The following is a 19,183-nucleotide window of genomic DNA, read 5'->3' as shown; positions in this document are numbered from 1 at the left end:
GTTAAGAAAAAGACGAGGTATATTTTTTACCTTCCATAAGTGAATATACGTCGAGTTTTATCACTTGAAGATGGTCGGCTTTACCTTGCAATTGGAGTTTCTCCAAGCGTTTTACAGACCCCCCCCCCCCCCTCCAAGCTGTCAGTGACAAAGTTAAATCAACAGGGCTTGCAAACAAAATTTATTACAGGGTGTCGGCGTAATAATAATAATAATAATAATAATAATAATAATAATAATAATAATAATAATAATAATAATAATAATAATAATAATAATAATAATGTTCTTTACCCAGGGAGCTCACATCACCAAAGGTGTTATTCAGTGAGGCCCTGCAAAATAATAGTTCAAATTTAAAATTAAAAGATTAAAAAATAGTTTAAGAATTAAAAAAGTTACATGATAAAAAATGTATAGTATTAAAGTTCACAATAAAAGGCATAGGATAAAAAAAATTTAGCTAAAAACTACATTCTTCAGGGCTTGCTTAAAAAGTAAAATGGACTTAATGTCTTGTATCGATTTGTCTAGCTTATTCCAGTCTGCAAGTCCTTGGTATAAAAGGCGTTGCTTGCCATAATTTCGTCTAATCCTCGGTAAATAAAAATTGGTTTTGCCACGGGTATTATAAGCATGAATGTCATAGTTTCTCTTTGTATCAAAATTAAAATCTATGAGGCCATTTACATATTTGAAAACGAAAACGCAGCGGTGAAATAACCTGCGTTTCACGAGTGTTGGCCAACCAAGTGCATTTAATGCTTCTGTAGACGAGGAAAAACTTGGTAAACTAAGAATGGTCTTGGCAGCCTTGTTTTGAAGTAACTGTAGCTCACCTATTAGGGTGATACCCAACGTTATCATAAGAAAATGCATATAATCTTGTTTTACTTTTTTGTATCGTTTTTGCCTGTTTGTACTTAACCTTCTTACGTTATTGCAAAATGCGATAACCCTTAAGATTAGTTAAGATAACTTTATTTATTCACGGTTTTTCCATCAGTCAATTAAGTTACTGGACTATCTACCTTTCTAACCAGAGTTAATAGAGGGAGTCTCCCTCTATTAACTCTGATTGCACCAATGGCACAAGCTATCTTAGAAATGTTTTCAATATGACATGATATGACACTCCCAGTTTATGTTTTGATCAACATAAACTCCAGGGATCAACATAAACTCCCAACGAGGGGTAACAAATACTCCTTACAGCGGTCAAACGCAAAAATCTTCTGCCACTTCCGGTTTCCTGTAAGAGAGAGTCGTGAGAGTTTAAAGGGAAAATGTGCATGTAAGAAAACGAGCCAGTAAACTGCGCGCCCGTAGTGCGTTTGACCTGCGGCGTTGTGAACAACGTTGGAAAGGACGGTAAGCTATAAACGTCCGTGCAGTGAATGTCATAAAATTATTTTAGATTATTTTCTTGTGGTGTCGGCATGTCTAAGAATGGTGACAAGTTTGACAGCGTTTTGTAAAAATGCCTAACCATTTGTTTTTAAAATGCCGAAAGCTATGGCAAACTACGTAAACACAGCAACATCCTATATTCGAGACAATTGCCTGTCAAAATAAAGTAATTGTTTACGATGCAAAACAATTACTCCACCAACCACAATGCAGGGGAACTCTTTAGTTGTAGCAACCAACAACAATAAAAAGATGAGTAACCAAAGGGGCTTGCGTGTTTGAATACAGAATAAGCCGAAATTGACTTTGGATGTTGCAGTTAGTTCATGATAAACACCATTGAATAACCACCCCCGAAGCTTCTCTCTGGAATGTGACTGATCACCAGTCAATTTGTGTGAAGTTTTCGTACGGCCATCGTAAAAATGTCTTCTGTATTTTTCTGCTTTGTTTTCGTCTTGTTGGCTTCCCTGATCCCACAGGCACAAGGTAAGGTTCCCTTCAGTCAGTGTTTGAGAATATTTTTGTGGTTCCTCTAAGTGCATGACCACTATACCAACACATATTTTTTTTTTTTTTCGTTTTTTTTTTAATTCTCTATAGTCTTTCAATTTTGATTCTGGACATCACAATGGTAAATCAATGCATTTTTGACTCGCATGATGAGCGTTTCACCTGCTCTTTTAAACTTTCACTAAAATTTTTTCTGATGTGCAGTAAACACGAAATACGTGCAGGTTAAATCATCCTAATGAGCCATTTCGCAACAGTCTAAACGAAAAAAATCGGCGCCACAACATGAAAAACTAAGGTTTCTGATGAAACGAAAATATAATTTTGAGCTTGCATGGTAATCGGTAATCAAATGTAAACGCGACTATTTTTTTTAAAGATTTTCTAAAAAGGAAGGTTCATGGCGTGTTTAAAGTTTAGTGACCGTGTTAATTAACCCGATCGTTTTTTTGCCAAATATTAAAGGGGATCGGCTAAACAATTTTTGCAAAGCCGACAACTGTCATTTGCAACACTAACATCTTGACTATTTGTAAATAAACTCTAGAATTTGCGCAACATGAATAATTTATTAATGCTCGCGAATATTTCTTCTAAAAACTGAAAAGAAGCAACAACATTTTAGTTTTATGTTTAATTTTAACTTTTCTTTTTCATACAGTTTGCCTTAACAAACAGGTAAAATTTGCAAATGTTTGCATACCGTTAGCTCGACAGTTTCGCTTAGCTTAAGCAGGTGTTTTTGGAACTGTCCTTAACAAACTGGTAAAATTTGCAAATGTTTGCATACCGTTAGCTCGACAGTTTCGCTTAGCTTAAGCAGGTGTTTTTGGCACTGTCCTTGCAAATCTGTTTGTTTAAAGCTAGTCTCGTTTGTCAAAACAAACTTTCCTAAATTTATGGCTTATCCTCATTGGCAAATATGACCAAAAATTGAGAACATTTTTCATTAATTCGTCTTATCTTAAGCGCTACGTAGTGGAGGTTTGCGTGCTTTAAATTGAAATTGTTAGCCTGATCAACATCATCTTTGTTTAATTTTTTCGAATGGTCAAATTTAAATTTTAGACAAGTTAAGTTTACTCTATGCAGTACACCGACATGTTTCAAATGTCTTCCGTTGACTTATTCTTCACCTATCCACCGATAAAACAATTCTAAAAGGTTTTTATACGGTAGTGGCTAGCAACTTCAAAACTAAATGAAAAGTATCTAGTAAACGGATGTTATTTAGGCTTTGGCTTGTAAAGAAAGCTTTGAGTAAAGTCGGCGCAGTGCAGCGTTTCGTTTTGAAAAATTACAAATATAATAACGTCAAGATATGTTAAAAAGCTGAATGAAAATCTGAAAAACTGTCACATTTTTCAATTTTTTCTCCAATACTGGTCGTCGTCTTTCTTGTACGGTTTTTAAAAACGGTTTGCGTGATGTTAGATCGGTTGATGTAAGGGCACATTAAAAAATGCACTGCAGAGAAAGCTTGTACTAGTTTAACATAAATGAAACAACTGTTTTTAGGGTTTGTTTTTATTGTTTGTCTACATTCCACAAAGAAATGATCCCCCCAAACACAAAAAGTCGCCCAATCGTAAAAATAAACTTCCCAAAATTTTTATCCTATACACTTAGCGAGGGATTGATCGTTGGGCAATCCACGACGCTGGTCCAACTATCAACTGATTACTACTGGCAAACAATGAGGATTGTTTTGAAACATGTAGGATGTAGGTGCGTTGTTTGTCTTGTTTCCATCGTTGAGTCGTCGCGAATCATAGTGTGAACTACACTCGCTCCAAACACGAAACAGCCTCAGTTACAAACACGATTGTTGTTGTCTAGAATGAAAAGGATGAAATTTGTTAAAATAGTTGTTATCTTATCGTTATTCTATTCAGTTACTTTGAAAGATGAAATCTGAAAAAGAAGCCCAAACTCAAAATAAACTGGGAACGAGAAATATAGCCCTCTGGTTAGCCAGAAACTGATTACGCTAAATATAAATTAAGGTCGGATGGCAGCTACATTCTAAGACATAATTGTTGGAACAGTGCTTCCTCATTTCCCCTTCAAAGTTGAAAAAGTCGAAACGGCATCGATAGTTGCTTGCTCACGCAAGAAAAAATATATTTGAGGTAACATTGAGGGGGAAGAGGAAGCACGCAATCTTTGTGACCTGATTTTGATGCTCATGATTTACTGGGGTTCGACTCGGCCTGTCATCTTATTAAAATTGCCTCTTTCTTCTTTACTTCGATATAAAATAACACGGAAGACGCACTTGTAACACTATAAACGTCATGTCAAAATCTTCCTTCTCCAGGACAATGTCGCAATTTAAGATTCACCAGTGCTCCCATCCATGGCTACTGGCTAAAGAATCACGTGATACGAACCATTGACGTCAGCAGTGAGGATATCTGCGAAATGAAATGCTACCAGGAACCAAACTGTGTCAGTTATAATTTTAAAAAGAAGGAAGAGGCAAATGGAGGACACAAGTGTGATCTGAATAACGCTACTTATGAACACGATAACGAGCACGCAGGCGACCTTGAGAAGAACCGTAACTTTGTGTATCGCGGAGCTGAGGTAAATATTCAAAGCTTAAAGATTGTCACTTTTATAGTGGAACACTTTGCTTTCAATTTTTTACTTGAGGATTTTGGATTAACGAACTGTAAATCAACGTTTTTATCTGATTTAAAATAATCGATTTCCAATTTTTTGCTGCTGAAATTCTGCTCTAAAGTTCTTTATCCAGTTCCCATAGTGCTCGCTGCCGGAAATGGGCCAAAATAGCCAATTCTGCTTGAAATTCTGCCAGCATAAGCTATCCAAGCCACGCACTAGACATTTTCAGATTGCATGTCTACCTTGATTTGAAAGGTGGCTTCGGGCGGGGGGGGTTTCTTTTTTTTTTTTTGCGGGCCCGCCCTTCTTCTCTTTTTTTCTCCCTCCCTGTCTCCCCCCCCCCCCCTCCCCCCTCGTCTCCGTCTCTCTCCCCCTCTCTTCCCTTTCTCCTCGGTCGGATCTCTGCGCTCGTCCGCCGGGTGCTCCTGGGTTCGTCCTCGGCGGGCGGTCGCGTTGGGCTGACTCCCGCTGGGACTTGTCGGGGTTTGCTCGCTTTTTCGTCTTCTCCGGGGACATGTGATGTGGAAGGTTGCGGCGCAGCTTGGTCGAGGGAATTTCTGACCCTTATGTGGTGAATTCTCTTCTTTGGTTGCTTGCTCTTTGCGTCGCGCGTTGTGTGTGGGCTTCGTTCGTGGGGCATTGTGTCTCGCTGGTCTTTGTTTAGTTTTTCCCTTCCTTGGGGCGTCGGGCGCTGTGGTCATGACTCAGGATTGAAGCTGTTCAGCTCTCGCTCTACACTTTTGGGTTTTTCATTGATATTTTTCTTTGTAAAAAGTTTATGTAGATTCATATTAACAATGCCGTAAATGCAGTCTTCTTGTCGAAAGACATAAATGGAATCGTTCCTCGAGCTAACACTTCCTCATCACGTCTCTCGAATTGGCTCAGATAATTTGGTCAAAATTCGGTGAACTTTATCAAATCAAGGTAGATGTATACTCGTAATTCCTTGTGGTTAAGGCTTTAAAGCTAAAACTCCACCAAATTTCTAACTGGGCATGTCGTAGTGCTGAAAAGTGCTGAGGCTATCGTATTTAGCCATCATCATAAAAGAAATCAAAGGATTTTACTGTTTTCACGGGTATTTTTATTTTCTTTCCTTTCGAGAACGCCTGTGCGAAGAATCCTTGCAAGAACAAAGCGACCTGCCAGGCTGCTTTTACAGAAAAAGATTATCAATGTTTGTGTATTCTCGGATTTACGGGCGATCACTGTGAAAACGGTAGGTAATTACTGTGGTTGTTGATTCTGCTGTTGTTGCTTTTGTCTTTTCATGCTTCACAGCATGAAAACATAACTTTACCGTGGTGTAAAGCTCAAATAAAGCTGGCGTAAATTTAGAATTTATTCAGCTATACGCTGACTTTACATTTTTTAAAGCTGACCTTTATGTCAGCATTACACTCAAGTTTGAAGTTTGCCTAAAGAGAGTAAAAATTTTAAGCCAACTTTAAATCACAATTACACGTACATGGTAGCGTAAAGTTTGGTTTAACCACAATTGATGGTGTAAAGTTGAATAAGCAACTTTAAACCAGATTTAACCACCTTTAATTTCCCAATTTTCATGCTTTGAGCTTGTTGACGTCCATGTTAATGTTGTTGTAGTGCTTGTTGCTATTTTGCTGCTGTTGTTGTTCTTGTCTAATGTTTTGGTTTTTCAATTTTAATATAGAGCAATTCTCTTGAGCCACAAAAAATGGCGCGCGCAAATGTTTTCAAGGTCTGGTGCAAAAAGAAAAAGAAAATAAGTTTTTTGAGTCCGAGCCGTAGGCGAGAGTATACATACCAATTATAGATCTAATTTCCCAATTCCCCAAAACTTCTATATCCTGTTTGCACCAAGCATACAATAAGCGGAAGTTTTTATTTCGTTCATAAAATAAAATTAACATTATATGGTTAAAATTTATAATGTAAGATAACTTACTGAAAATGTTAAGTAACCTGAGCGTATTTTAGTGGGACTTTCTTTTGCCGTGTTAGATGTCAACGAGTGCACTACGAAGACCCACAGCTGTGACGTTAATGCTGTGTGTAACAACACCCCGGGATCCTATAACTGCACGTGCAAAGATGGATTTCATGGAGATGGCAATCAGTGCACCGGTAATTATGCTAAATCTATGAAATTAATGTTTGGCACTTGTCTTAATTGAAGTAACTTTCTACTAAATACATTACAGCTAATAATTCCCGCCAACATAACTACAGACAGATAACAGGTGAAAAGCGTTATAGGATAAATATGAACATTGATAACTGAGCCAGACGAATACAAAGTAACCTAGTTCCAATAAAATTCCTTTTGTTGTCTTAGATATAGACGAGTGTGCCAATGGAACACACAGCTGTAATGTTAATGCTGTGTGTAACAACACCCGGGGATCCTATAACTGCACGTGCAAAGATGGATTTTATAAAGATGGAAAAAATTGCACTGGTAACTATCTGTAACATACTTTGTAGCCAGACCATTTCAAATGAAACTTATTCAATAAAATCCCTTTGTTGTTTTAGATATAGACGAGTGTGCCAATGGAACACACAGCTGTGATGTTAATGCTGTGTGTAACAATACCCGGGGATCCTATAACTGCACGTGCAAAGATGGATTCTATGGAGATGGCAAAAATTGCACGGGTAACTATCTGTAACATATTTTGTAGCCAGACCAATACAAAGGAACTTATTTTAATGAAATTCTTTTGTTATTTCAGATATAGACGAGTGTGCCACTGTAACACACAGCTGTCATATAAATGCTGTGTGTAACAACATCCGGGGATCTTATTATTGCATGTGCAAAGATCAATTTCATGGAGATGGGAAAAATTGTACAGGTAAAAAATATGTGGGGTTTTTTTTTGGGGGGTGGAAAAAAAAAAAAAAAATATAAAAAAAAAAAAAAAAAAAAAAAAATTTTTTTAAAAAATTTAGAGAGAAAAGGAAAAAAAAATTTTTAAAAAAAAAAAAAAAAAAAAAAAGCAAAAAAAAAGGGAGGGAGTTTATTTTAAAAGTGATAAAAAAATGGTCCCGACGCAACGCCGTTTCTTGTACCGCTTTTAGCGTTCCTGACATGCAATGACTTGTGGACTGAATGCAAAGTTGTTAAGTCATTATTTTTGAAATCATAATTTGTATTTTCATTTTTCAAATATGTAACCTAATTTCCACTTTTGGAAGCAACGTTTTTTTTGTAAAAAAAAAAGATGTTTCTGTAAAAATGATTCCTCTCCTTCATTGTTTATCGCGCAATTCAACCGACATTTCAGTGCGATTTGGTCCTGATTTCGTTGTAACCCGCCTGAAGTTTTAAAATTACAACGTAAAGAACACAGTGATTCTTGCATGTAAGACGCGTGTACATGCTCTGATACCTAACCTCTGCTCATTTTATCACGTTTTATAGAAATTCTAGTGATATGACGCTAAAACCGCGCTGAAATTGCAGCTCAGTCGCAGCGCGGGGGCGACAAAAACCGCAAAGAAAATCCCGTCGGCAAAAAATGCAAAATCGCTGTTGCTTCCTTTTTTTTTTTTTTTTTTTTTTTTTTTTTCCTTTTGGGGCGTGAAAAATTTATATTTATATCTTTTAGATTTTTCAACCTCTTCAGGGTTCTCTTCAGGACATGATAATGAATATTATATAAGTCACTACGTTAAATATGCTGGGCAAGTAAGAACCTTGGCTCAGAAAAGCAATCACTAGACAAGGCAATGAGGGGTTGCTACGTTTGGTTCGGAAATTACCATGAGAGTAAGGTATAGCTGAATTTCACCTTTTTTGTCTGTCCTGCAATTATAGTTTGACGCAGAAACGTTATAAATCCGACTATGCACAAACATGAAAATGTTCAACTAAGAGGGGCCTGATAGGGGAAAAGAGGAACTGGGATTTGGGCAACTTTTCACTGGGAAAATGGGATTTGGGTCACTAAGACTGAGAATCGCAAACCGGAGTATAAACAAGAGAACTGGGACTGTGATGTGGACAAAATTTGGCAGGGAGATGGGATTTTATACCCCCCTCCTTCAGAGCCCTCAACTATATAATTATTCTCAACAAGGAAAAATGTCAACGATTGCAATGCTGTGCCAGAAATATACATTTTAATGTTACATTTGTTTCGGTTTAAAAAACTTAGGATGTCAAGCCACTCTTGGCATGGAAAATCGTGAAATCGCTGATTGGCAGATAACTGCTTCTTCGGAATTCGGTCACAATTATGCCGCCATGCAGGGAAGACTTCATTTTCAAGCAGGTGCCGGCAAAGTAGGATCATGGTCAGCTCTAACAAGTGATGCCAATCCATGGCTGCAGATTGATCTGATTGGTCAGTACATAGTAACACGTGTAGCAACACAAGGAAGGAATGATCAGGACCAGTGGGTAAAAACGTACAAACTAGAGTACGGTGACGATGGAAACAACTTCCAGTTCTACAGGGAACCAGGACGAAGTAACGCAGACAAGGTGAAAATTAACTTCATTTACTTTTCGATTTATTATTCCTTTAGTTGTAATTCATACCAGTTGGATAAACAAAGGACACTTCAGTTCCGTGCAGTAACTAAAGGGACTTTACGTGCTTTTACAGTTTTGCGTTTGAAAGCTGTTAAACTGTCCAGCTATTCAAGCATGCATGATACGCGATACGCGGTCTGTTGAAAATTTTGCATCAGTAAACTAATCAATCACTGACAAATTCTACTCCTGATTCTAGATCTCGCTCTCTAGTGAATGAATGAGACTTATACTTCGGGGATCAAAGCCAAATACTAGAAATATTATGAAGCCATGCAGTGGAAGCGCTTCTAATAAAGCATTATTATTATTATTATTATTATTATTATTATTATTATTATTATTATTATTATTATTATTATTATTATTTTTTTTTTTTATTATTATTATTATATATTTGGCTGGTTTCTTTTTGGCTCCGGTAACAGTTTCCCGGAGCCAGCCCCTTGCTGAATTCTTGCGCTCCACTCTCTTCGTCCACAGGAATGCCCACCTCAATGGCTCTCAGATTGTCATTCAATCTCAGTGGTATTGATCCCAATGCTCCCACTACCACCGGAATAACCTTTGTCCTCACATCCCACATTTTTCGAACTTTTCTCGCTAGATCTTGGTACTTTTCAACTTTTCCATCCTCCTTCTCCTTCTCCTCCTTCTTCTTCTTCTTCTTCTTCTTCTTCTTCTTCTTCTTCTTCTTCTTCTTCTTCTTCTTCTTCTTCTTCTTCTTCTTCTTCTTCTTCTTCTTCTTCTTCTTCTTCTTCTTCTTCTTCTTCTTCTTCTTCTTCTTCTTCTTCTTCTTCTTCTTCTTCTTCTTCTTCTTCTTCTTCTTATTATTATTATTATTATTATTATTATTATTAAATATTTTATCCGTCGCCAACCCATATTCCTAGCCGACTGTCCACAAATTTTCAATCTATTCAATCCTTGATTGTAATGATCCACCCTGCAGATGGCTAACCATATGCATTTGCCATCTTACTTATTTAGGAATTTGATGGAAATACGGACCGTGACACTGTTGTTCATCATGATCTAAACCCACCAATCACAGCACGTTATATTCGTTTTCTACCAGTGGCTTGGCATCGCCACATATCAATGAGAGTGGAGCTGTATGGGTGTCTGCGAGGTAATGAAGGATGCTTTTCAATTCGTCAGTTATATAATTTTCAACAGTTTTAACATTTTTGCAGCTCAAGACTGATACGTTGCGCCCACTGGAAGGTATTGGTATATAAAAAAAGTCTGAAGCCTCCCATCCTTACTCCAAACTGTCAGTCAACCACTCAAGCGTAAATAATTAACAAACAACTGTGTTTTTTCCATGGGTTTTCTACAACCGCTTCCAAGTAAATGGTTTGAACCAATGACTAAATTTTTATCAATAATTTCGTTACTGGCTTACTGCCACGAGGTTTAAAACTTATTTAGAGCGATCATTGTGGTCTGGATATATCTGAAAACAAAAACTGTCCGCGGTCCATAAGTAAATCGGTTCCCAAACTCCAATTCAAGCTTGGTTCAAAGTCAAGGGCACAGCTTTTCTGAAATCAAAGCCGTAAAAAGCGACTACGCGAAAATAAAAGGTGCTTTAGTATTACGAGTAAAAAATATTCTTCTTCAGTGTATTTTATGCCTAAGTTTATATGAATTGAATTTGGTCGTATTTTCGTCTAAATCTCCCCAAATTCACCGACAAGAAAAATCGGGGAAAACGTTTCAGATGACTATCAATACATATTTTATTCAAATAGCGTAAAGTGTATGTTGAAGAGATGTTATCTGGATCCCGAAACACCAACGAAACCCGTCCCTAGTCGCCGTTTTTGTAACATTACCCGCTCTGGCAAGCAGGGACTAAGCAAGCAACATCTAGTGTTGTTAAGTTTCGCTGTGCACATAAAGGAGGCCCTGCCAGGGTAAATCCCGACAAGCGACTGGCCCAATGCGACAGCACATACAATAAAATCGCGACAACGACAACCCTTTGAAACTAATTCCGACAAGGACAAGTATTCCATTCACTCGCAGCGCACGAAGTGATACGGACATGGCGCATTTTATGACAGCGACACGGGACCCCCCTGGCAGGGTCTCATAAAGACGTTCCTCATATGAACCAGGTCGCAAACACGACAAGAGAATGTTCGACTAATAAATTTTAAAGGACCGCAGAGCTGTGCCAAAAATATGATACGTTTCTTGTTTAAGGAGGCTCACAACAGTTTCCAGCACTTTTCAGCTCTTATACTTTGACAGCGCTACTAGCGCTTTTGCCGCTACTAGCGCGGCAAAAGTCCAGTGAAAGTCGCCTCTGTGAATATCTCTTAACAATGTTGCTTCCACCGTGGCTAAGAAAGGTAACGAGAGGTTACTATGGAAATACAAGATTAAAATAAAGAATACTTTATTGATTATCTTTTGTTAAGAGTTCTCATAGAAAGGTATATTTAATTTCTTATCTTGTCCGTCCTGTATATATTTTGACGTAGCACATACGGTATATAGCAGATAAAATATAAATTTGGCCAGGCAGTAACATGAAAATGGTCAACTATAGTTTAAAAGGAACAGTGTAAAATTTATATGTAGTATGTAGTAATGTTACATTTGGTTTGGTTTAAAAAAAACTTAGAATGTCAATACGCTCTCGGCATGGAAAATCGTACAATTACTGACGGACAAATTACTGCTTCTTCGGAATCAAAAAGTGATCATGCAGCTATACATGGCAGACTACACAACACGGAGGGACATGGAACTTGGTCAGCTGCCGAAAATGATGTCAATCCATGGCTGCAGATTGATCTGATTGGTCAGTACATAGCAACACGTGTAGCAACGCAAGGAAGTTATAAACATGACGAGTGGGTAACTAAGTACAAACTTCAGTACGTTAACGATGGAAATAACTTCCAGTATTACATGCAACACGGACAAACTACAGACAAGGTAAAAGTTAACTTCATTTACCTTCAGGTTTATAAATCATTCCAGTTGTAGTAAACTGAACGTAAACTGAGTAAAGGATGCTTTAGTTTCGTGTTAAGACCAAAAGAAATTTGTAGCGCTAGTTAAGCTGACTTTGTTACACACCAACTTAATGAATGAAACCTCAAAAAAAAAAAAACACTACGCAGCCAAAATGGAACACGGTTTGTAAAAATGTGACATGATTAAAGGGGACTGTTCTGAGCTATACTTGATTTCTGCTGGCTGAAAAGAATCAAGTTTAGCACAGAAAATGAACACCATATTAACACCATCTGCGACTAACTGACTGGTAATTTTTCAATTCTAAAGAAGTGTCAGGGAAAACGCTACTCAGTGTCTAATCTATGATATTCTTTGCCGGATCCGCGTAACCAAGTCTCATCACCCAATCGAACTCCATCCGAACGAAACTGCTTGTTTAGTGCGTTAAACGCACGTGGTTATTAACTATCCTTTAGAAGACTTCACCGTAATGAATACTGACAGAACAGTTATTTTGGTCTTTATGTGTTCTGCCAAAACTAAAGACATAAAACCGACGTTCCCTTTTTTCGCTTCTTTTCATGCATTAATCAACTACGCGCCTATTTATATGTCTTTTTTTATTTTTTATTTTTATGTTCTTAATAATCTCATTTATTATTTTAACAGGGCCCACATTGATAGCAGTTGTGTAACTGACGTGGCTACCCTGTATAAATATTTTAATTATTATCATTATTATTATTATTGATCAATAATGATTTCTTAAAGCATAAACAAGCAAAGATTAACGTTAAAAGCCGACGTTTCGGAATGAGAATGGTGTCACGATGACGCCGAAACGTCGTCCGGGTCATGGAGGTTGAACAGGGAACATTTACACCATTAATCTTCAGCAGTACAGGCGGAATGGGAACTGAATGTAAGATCTATCACAAACACTTAGTTGACTTGCTATCTACTAAGAAAGGAGAAAGCTATGCAAACACCATGCAATGGGTGAGAGCAAGAGTCTCCTTAGCTCTAATACGCTCGGCCTTACTGTGCCTTAGAGGATCAAGATCCATAAGAAGAACGCAGGACACTAACAATGTAGACATTGCAATAGATAACGCAACCGCCCGCCTAACTTAGTTTTATCGAATTTTCATATATATACTTTTTTGTTGTTCTTATTTTCGATTATTTTTTAGATTCATATTTCGCTATTATATATTATTGATTACTCTGTAAAACTACATATGAGAATTGATTTTAAGATTTGTAATTCTCGCTTATACAAAGATACCGGCCAGCTGTTTTTTATTCTTAATCTTTTTATCGATGCTTGTATTTTTTAATGACTGTGTGAAATAAAATTATTATTATTATTTATTTAAAAAAATATTATTATTATTATTATTATTATTATTATTATTATTATTATTATTATTATTATTATTATTATATATGCACCGTTCGGGAGTAAATGATATCGAACACTGCTAGTCTACCACTTTTTCGACTCATCTGTGAAATTGTCCAGTTACTCAAGCATGCACGATATGTAAGCTACGGTACGGGCCTGTTGATAAATAATCTTATTATCCAATTCTGCTTCATGGAATACAAATAACGCGCAAAACAAGTACGAATTCGCGCTTGTTGCATGTGAGATGAGTTATAGCCAACTCGGCGCTATTCATAAACATCCAACCACTGACAGAATCGACTATTCATTAAGCCTGGTTTTCACTAGCGACGCAAACACAAGCATAAGGATAACAGCTATTATTTCACGGTTAATACGGCTTCGACGCAAGCAAAAGCACAAACACATTGACTTTTGATGCTTATGCTTGAACTTGTGTCAAGCAAAAGCACAAGGGTCAATTGTTTTCCTGATCGCGTGCTTTCGTTTGTGCTTACGCTTGTGTTTGCGTCGCTAGTGAAAACCAGGCTTTACTTCTGGGTTATAAACTTCCTTTCAGGTTTTCAGCCAGTATTCAACATTTATTATTCAACTATCGATTTTCATTATCAGGCTTTTAAAATAAGTGACAGTTTGCCATCTTACTTATTTAGGAGTTTGATGGAAACACAGACCAGAACACTGTTGTTTTTCATTATCTAAACCCACCAATCACAGCACGGTACATTCGCTTTGTACCAGTGGCTTGCCATGGCAGCATATCAATGAGAGTGGAGCTGTTTGGTTGTACGCAAGGTACTAGGAGAGTTTCACATTTTCAAAATTTTAAATTAACACCTTTTACGACAAAAGAATATGATATTCTCTTAATTTAGTGGAGTGTGATACTTCAAGGCGTTCCAGTGAAGGAGGCAACTTAATATTTACATTAAAAATAAAAACAAAAACTATAAAAAGTAAAGTTAAAAGTGTAGAAAAGTTTCTTATTTTGTGCGGAAAAGTCACAAACGTTTTAGAAGTCGCGAAAACCATGGAGCTGGGGTGTGGTTGGTCAGCTCCAGACTCGTACCCAGTCGCTTCTCTTGCTTGTTGAGCAGCGCGCAAGGCATCAAGGGAAGGACGAACTTATTCTATGTCCTTCCCATCAACTTCTTCGAACGTACCGAAAACGAAAAAACGAGTAACGACTGGGTACGAGTCTGGGTCAGCTTAACTGCCGTGAACACAAGGGAGCATTTGACCCGCGGGTAGGACTCCCTTGTTACAGGGATGGGATGCTCGTCAGAAAATTTGAATTAAGGCGGAATCCGCCAGGACTACGAGTATTTATTGGACAAAAATGTGTACCAAAATTATTTGTATCTCATTGCAAATTTTTGTGTTACTATTTCAAATATCTTATCAAAAGAAATCATTTCTAACAACACCAAACATCGAAAACAAATTTCGAAGTTCCACTGAATTCCACTGAAACGCTTAAAAGACGATTTTACAAAATAGCTACATGTGAAATTTTACCTATAGTTTACATGGTTCTTGTGAACTTTGAAATTCGATTTCTCAGGCTCCGATAAGAAATTGTTGTTGGTGTTATCACGGATAATTACTTACATCTTAAGCTTTTAAAAAGGGTAGAAAATAACGCAATAGGATTTAAGTTATTCTGCTACTCGATTTTTGTCCTTAACTAAAATAAAAAATTACTCAATTTGCTGATGGATTCACCATCTGGGCGTGACTCCTAAAATGATACCATAACCCCTAAAAGATACCATTCTTAAACGGACACACAAATACGAGCTGTGGTTTTTTATTTGACGATGTTGTTATTCGTTTATAAAGAAATGTAAAGATTTCGTGCAAGATCGATTTAAACTGAAATTAAACCGTCAATAAAACATGACGGCGTCTTTTTTAATTTCTTCGCGTACAACTCTAAAACATTTCAAAGACGCATTTATGGGTAAAAACATTGGCGTTTGGTCCTAAGCATCCTAAGTGAGACCAAAATCGTCAATTTACACCCCTAAACGAGATGACGAGCATTCTTGTCCCTTTTGCATGGAAGTCCCCCCCAGGGAGCTTTAGGGTGCTAAAATTAGGATTTCCACCAGCCCTGCTAGAGAAATCCTTAACCCCACAGAGGGGTTATCTTTGCCAACTAGCGATAGAACTCAAGCAAGTCGAGGAATAAAGACTCAGAGACTCAAAGGGTAGTACAGAATGCAATATGGCCAATTAATTGACATTACAATAACAACTTCGCTTGAGAATGAGTCAAATGAGTTCGCTTTTCAGTTTGAAATGCTGTTTTCTGTTTACTTGTTATGTTAACTTACTTGTTGAAAGACCGATCGTGATGCATTTCGATTTTGATATGAAGCAAACGACTAAATCATGTGACAACCTACATCCGGGAGACGGATTTCCCTTATTGAAACGTTACACACGCGGCCGATCAGTCGACACTTGAGTGCAGATTTTCATTCAAGGAAGTTTTCAATCATTTGCTAACTCTTGCTAATTGAATTTTTAAAAGGTTTTTGAAGCAGCCAACGCGATATTTTTACTTTTCGTGCAAACGTATGTAACATGATACTTCTGTTTTCCTCTTTGACCGCCGTGACGCAGCACAGTCTAATTGGATTAATTTGTAATATTTCCGAAGCTACGGATTCTACAAGAATCCAACCGCATTGAAAAGCACACCACGTTTGGCTTTGATGCAAAATTTCCAAACAAGTCCCTGTTATTTTAATTTTCGTTAGTTTGGATTTCAGTAAGACATTGAAATAGAAAACGAGATACATTTCCTCTTCTGTTCAAACGTATGTAACATGATACTTTTGTTTTTCTGTTTAAGATATGTAACATGATACTTTTGTTTTTGTCGAAAACGTTTGTAGCGTGAAAGATTTGTTTTCAGCAAACAGGGCGACATCGATTAAAACACATGTATTATCGATTAATTCAAGAAATGGTTTTCAGATTATAAGGTCACCTTTTCTAAGAAAACAGCATTACCACATCAAGAATTATTTCACGTGAACCGCTGTGACATCCAAAAGGCTAAATTAATTAATTTACGGTTTTAACTTGGCGCCACGGAGTCTACAGGAATCCTTCCGCAGGAAAAAACACGCGATGTTTGTGAGAGTACCAGTATATAACGTAGACTAACCTGCGCATGCGTTAAGCACAAAGTATTTTGTTCCAGAAAAATATTACCACAAGGAAAGCACAGTGTTTTCTAAAACAAATATATACCTTTGTGCGCTTCATATAAAAGGCAATGCAGGTAAACTACCCGTTTTACCAAGGGCACACGGTCAGATGCTCCCCACCCCCTACCCCCTTCACAGGAGTAATTAATTAATTGATATTAATTAATTAGTTGGCGATTAAAAGTTTACACTATAGCGCTTTAGTGGTTTAGTGGTTTAGCAGCCATCACAAAAGTGCCTTCTGCACTAAAAAGGAAGCTTAGATTTCTGACAGAATGACTGAAAGTGCTGACACAATAAACCTGAACTTCTAAGGTTCTTAATAATGTCCTAGTTGTCATTTCCTAGATGAACAAAGGTTGTTTCTTTTTTAAACTATATATAGGTTCCTGTAAACACATCCTTGACTCAGGAGGCTCCAGAGGAGACGGGGAGTACTGGATCGACCCAGGGAAGAGTGGAACTCCTCTTAAAGTCCTCTGTGACATGACAACTGACGCAGGTACGTAGTGGGTAGTAACAAAAATGATAATTGAAAAAAGAACAACTATTATTTGAGCGCTGCAAAGAGTACAGCAGACTTTCAGCTGTTTGAAACACTGGCCGTTAAAAAAAAATTCGTCACAGTAGTACTATTTCTCAACAATAAAAAGGTTTTTTGAAGCCTCCCTTATATTTGTATATTGCCGATAAATCCTTCCCTTTTTTGTGCATCTTGTAAAAGATCCTAGTTGTTCCAGACTGGTTTTGTTTGATCAAAAGACCATTGAAGTTTACCTGATTTCAGGAGGCTGGCTTCTTGTCTCCAATGTTGTGGTTGACAGCTCATCCTCCCTACTGCAGTTCTCAGTAGAAACATCGTACAGGGGAATAAGCAGCTACCATACCAACAAGATGTTCTTGACAAAAAGCGCCATGACTGAGCTGAGAACCCACTTAAATTTCACCCAAGTGAGATTCCACTGCAGTAAACAACAGGGACGTACGTTCCACGTGACCACGGTCGCTAACAGCACTGGTGAAGCTGTAGTCCAGTACTTCAGCGGTCAGACAGATGTTCTGCCGGACGCCTGTGGTTCGTTTGTTAGAATGGAAAATGACAACTCTCTTTTAGCTGGCGTGTGTAACAAGTGGGGAATAGAAAATGATGCCTTTGGTGTTGGCAAATGGGGCCACCAGAACGTAAATGAAATGAGGTTGTACAATCACGCTGCTTTTGCAGCGGGTTTATATCACTGGATGTTGACTCCAGGTGGCCCAAGATGGGAATGCGACGACTTTAACGTTGGAGTGTCTCCTGGTGATTTCTGGAAAGTCTTTGTTCGTTAAGACCATTGTACACGTATTACCTACATAAATCTTGGTTTTATCTAAGCTTAAATTCAGGGGAATTTGCTCTGATCGTAGTAAGGCCGGATTTTCATTTTATTAGGCAGTAATTGGATTTCCAAGAACGTTTGTAGACAGCGTTCCACGTGAACATATACAGGTTAAATCTTAAAAATTTTGTAAAAAACGAATGAGAAAAGTTGACACTGGCTAAAAATATTGTTTTTGGACGTTTCGGCCACTACTGTTGCCTTCTTCAGCAAGATAAAAATGCAAATGTTCAACGGCGTCCTGTTAAAATATGTAACGAATGTGTGAAAACTAAATGAACTTTCCGAGTGCAACAAAAGACTCTAGAGCATTCTTAATGAGTCTATAAATTCTTAATGCTATTGTAAACGTTTGGTAGCGCTATGTGTTCGTTTATGGCGTTCCTATCTCGCACAGAATGCCAAGCTTCAAGAATTAGTCGTTGTTTCCACACCGTTGACCTGTCAACAATTTCGACGCTCTCCAAATCTATTTGATGGTCGTTAAGCATATGGTGTTTTGCCAACAAAGAGTTTTTATCCAGTTTTTATTCATACGTGTTTTAAGCGCGCGTGATTTCTGACCAACATAAACACAGTCGCAATCGTTACACTTGATCTTATATACAATTCCTCTGGTATCCTCTTTCTCGATCCTGTCTTTTGGTTTTTTCAGTTTGTTCGAGATGGTACGTATAGGTTTATGGGCGACCTTGATGTTGAAGCCACGAAGAACGTTACATATTTTAACAGGACGCCGTTGAACATTTGCATTTTTATCTTGCTGAAGAAGGCAACAGTAGTGGCCGAAACGTCCAAAAACAATATTTTTAGCCAGTGTCAACTTTTTTCATTCGTTTTTTACAAAATTTTTAGCATGCCTGGCTACAACCCGAACATTTTTAGGTTAAATCTTAGATTCTCTATTTCAGCGGAAAGAAAGATTCCATGCTCGCGCTTATCAAAGCTTCTGTGAAGACACTTCACAATCCCTTCAATCGCTCTTAACCAGGTCTCACTCTGTTCCGAAGATTTTTACATAAACGCTTCACCCTTTTAGATGTCTATTTCTTTAGCAGAAATGAATAAATCTACTCAGAGATAAAGTACTTTGCACAAACGGTCTTTT

The 19,183-nt window shown here is 37.6% G+C and overlaps 1 protein-coding gene across 1 annotated transcript in view; it reads left to right on the top strand.

Annotated features, from left to right (window-relative positions):
• The first annotated feature begins 1,693 nt into the window (after positions 1-1,693).
• The window catches only part of LOC144633175 (uncharacterized), a 109,249-nt gene continuing 91,759 nt past the window's right edge, over positions 1,694-19,183 (top strand). The window contains exons 1-7 of the mRNA XM_078491980.1: positions 1,694-1,899; positions 4,244-4,512; positions 5,662-5,776; positions 6,541-6,663; positions 6,875-6,997; positions 7,075-7,197; positions 11,721-12,037. Coding sequence (XP_078348106.1) covers positions 1,836-1,899; positions 4,244-4,512; positions 5,662-5,776; positions 6,541-6,663; positions 6,875-6,997; positions 7,075-7,197; positions 11,721-12,037 — 1,134 coding nt within the window. The 5' untranslated portion in view covers positions 1,694-1,835. The remainder of the gene's footprint in view (positions 1,900-4,243; positions 4,513-5,661; positions 5,777-6,540; positions 6,664-6,874; positions 6,998-7,074; positions 7,198-11,720; positions 12,038-19,183) is intronic.

This window comes from Oculina patagonica, chromosome 12 (genome assembly GCF_052425735.1).
Source record: "Oculina patagonica isolate OP01 chromosome 12, crgOcupat, whole genome shotgun sequence".
NCBI lineage: Eukaryota > Metazoa > Cnidaria > Anthozoa > Scleractinia > Oculinidae > Oculina > Oculina patagonica.
The sequence above is the reverse complement of the archived record's forward strand: the minus strand, read 5'-3'. Positions and strand labels throughout refer to the sequence as shown.